The sequence below is a fragment of the Neopelma chrysocephalum genome, unplaced genomic scaffold, assembly GCF_003984885.1.
Source record: "Neopelma chrysocephalum unplaced genomic scaffold, ASM398488v2 Primary Assembly neopelma1_96720, whole genome shotgun sequence".
Lineage (NCBI taxonomy): Eukaryota > Metazoa > Chordata > Aves > Passeriformes > Pipridae > Neopelma > Neopelma chrysocephalum.
The window spans coordinates 1-2,573 of NW_020925364.1; the positions used below are offsets into that span (position 1 = coordinate 1).

At 68.5% G+C, this 2,573-nt stretch overlaps 1 protein-coding gene across 1 annotated transcript in view; it reads left to right on the plus strand.

Moving 5' to 3' along the window:
* Nucleotides 1-4: 4 nt before the first annotated feature.
* Nucleotides 5-2,573, plus strand: part of DHX34 (DExH-box helicase 34) — a gene marked incomplete at both ends in the record, with an annotated part of 10,162 nt that continues 7,593 nt past the window's right edge. The window contains 3 exons of the mRNA XM_027709265.1: nt 5-355; nt 1,068-1,379; nt 2,300-2,567. Coding sequence (XP_027565066.1) covers nt 5-355; nt 1,068-1,379; nt 2,300-2,567 — 931 coding nt within the window. The remainder of the gene's footprint in view (nt 356-1,067; nt 1,380-2,299; nt 2,568-2,573) is intronic.

The window sequence follows — 2,573 nt, forward strand, 5'->3', positions numbered from 1 at the left end:
CCCTCAGGCCCCGCCTCCATGCCCAGGTGTGCCCGGGGCTCACCTGTCGGAGCTGGGCTGGGCCCTGCTGCACTACCTGTCCTTCTGCCAGCGCGGCTCCTTCTCGCGGCTGGCGCGGCTGCAGCGGGAGCGGGCGGCGCTGCCCATCGCCCGATACCGGAGTGAACTGGTGGCACTGGTGGCCCAGCACCAGGTGCTGGTGGTGGCGGGGGACACGGGCTGCGGCAAGTCCACCCAGGTGCCCCAGTACCTGCTGGGCGCCGGCTACGGCCAGGTGTGCTGCGCCCAGCCCCGGCGCGTGGCCTGCGCCGCCCTGGCGCGAAGGGTGGGGCTGGAGACCCTCGGCAGGTACCAGGTGAGGGGCATTGGGGGCACTGGGAGGGCACTGGGAGGCACTGGGGAGGGACTGGGACCTGCCCAGGTGTGCTGCGCCCAGCCTCGGCGCGTGGCCTGCGCTGCCCTGGCGCGAAGGGTGGGGCTGGAGACACTCGGCAGGTACCAGGTGAGCGCGAACTGGGAGAACTGGGGGCACTGGGAGGCACTGGGAGGGGACTGGGAGGGCACTGGGACCTGTCCAGGTGTACTGTGCCCAGCCCTGGTGCGCAGGGTGGGGCTGGAGACCCTCGGCAGGTACCAGGTGAGCGCGAACTGGGAGAGCTGGGGGCACTGGGAGGGACTGGGAGGGCACTGGGACCTGTCCAGGTGTGCAGGGCAGGGCTGGAGACCCTCGGCAGGTACCAGGTGAGGGGCGCTGGAGGTACTGGGAGGAGACTGGGAGGGACTGGCACCTGCCCAGGTGTGCAGGGTGGGGCTGGAGACCCTCCGCAGGCACCACGTGAGCACCTGGCTGGGGGTACTGGAAGGGACTGGGAAGGACTGGGAGGTGCTATCAGGTCCAGCCAGGTGTGCTGGGCATCACCTGTGCCAGGTGTGTGGCCATGGAAAACCTCCCCAGGTACCAGGTGAGCACCTGGCCGGGGGCACTGGGAGCGCTGGGAGGGACTGGGGAGGGGCCATCACCTGCCCAGGTGTGCCATGCCCACGCCCCCTTTTTCCCTCTCCCCCAGGTGGGTTTCCAGACGCGTTTCGAGCGCACCTGTGCCCGCGGCGCCCACCTGGTGTTCGTGACGCTGGGGCTGCTGCTGCGGCAGGTGCAGAGCGACCCCACCCTGGCCAGGTACCAGGTGCTGGTGGCCGACGAGGTGCACGAGCGTCACCTGCCCGGGGACCTTCTGCTGGGGGCCCTGCGGCGCCTCTTACCTGCGCGCCCCACCCTGCGCCTGCTGCTCATGTCGGCCACCTGCGACCCCCACCTGTTCGCCAGGTACTTCGGGGGAGCCCCCGTGCTGCAGGTGCCCGGCCGGCTCCACCCCATCAAGGTGAGTCTGCCCGCTCGGCCCCGGGGCTCACCTGGGCGCACAGGTGAGCTACCTGCCTGCACCCCACCTCACCTGTCCACACAGGTGATCTGCTTGCTCTCCCGTGCTCAGGTGATCTACCTGCCCCTCACCTGTACTCAGCTGTGCTCACCTGTGCTTAGCTGTGTCCTCAGCTGAGCTCACCTGTACTTAGCTGCGCTCACCTGTGCTCACCTGTCCTCACATGTCCTCACCTGTTCACGTGTCCTCACCTGTGCTCACCTGTGTCCTCACCTGTCCTCCCCTGTGCTCCCCTGTGCTCACCTGTGCTCCCCTGTGCTCACCTGTCTTCACCTGTGTTCACATGTCCTCACCTGTGCCCACCTGTGCTCAGGTGCTGTACCAGCCCATCCCCTCGGAGCCGGGGCAGCCTCACCTGCAGGGCCATACCTGTCCCTCACTTGTATGCTCCCATGTGCTCACCTGTGCTCACCCGTGTGCCCACCTGTGTGCCCCCCTGTGCTCACCTGTGGTCCTCTGTGCTCACCTGTGCTCACCTGTGTGCTCCCCTGTCCTCACCTGTGTGCTCACCCGTGCCCACCTGTGCCCACCTGTGCGCAGGTGCTGTACCAGCCCATCCCCTTGGAGCCCAGGCAGCTCACCTGTGTGCTCCCCTGTGCCCTCCTGTGCTCCCCCATGCCCACCTGTGCCCACCTGTGTACAGGTGCTGTACCAGCCCATCCCCTCAGAGCCGGGGCAGCCTCACCTGGACGCGGGGCCGTACCTGCCCCTCACCTGTGTGCTCCCCTGTACTCACCTGTGTGCTCACCTGTGTTCCTCTGTGCTCACCTGTGCTCACCTGTGCCCACCTATCCTCCCCTGTGCTCACCTGTGTGCTCACCCGTGCCCACCTGTGCCCACCCGTGCCCACCTGTGCGCAGGTGCTGTACCAGCCCATCCCCTCGGAGCCGGGGCAGCCTCACCTGGACGCGGGGCCGTACCTGCGGGTGCTGGAGGCCATCGACGGGCGGGTCCCACCTGAGGAGCGCGGGGACGTCCTGGTTTTCCTCAGCGGGGCCGCCGAGATCCAGCAGGTGCTGGGCCCCGCCCAGGTGTACGCCCGCCACACCCAGCGCTGGGTTGTGCTGCCCCTGCACAGCGGCTTACCTGCCGAGCAGCAGGACAAGGTGAGGCTGGGAGGGGTCACAGGTGTGT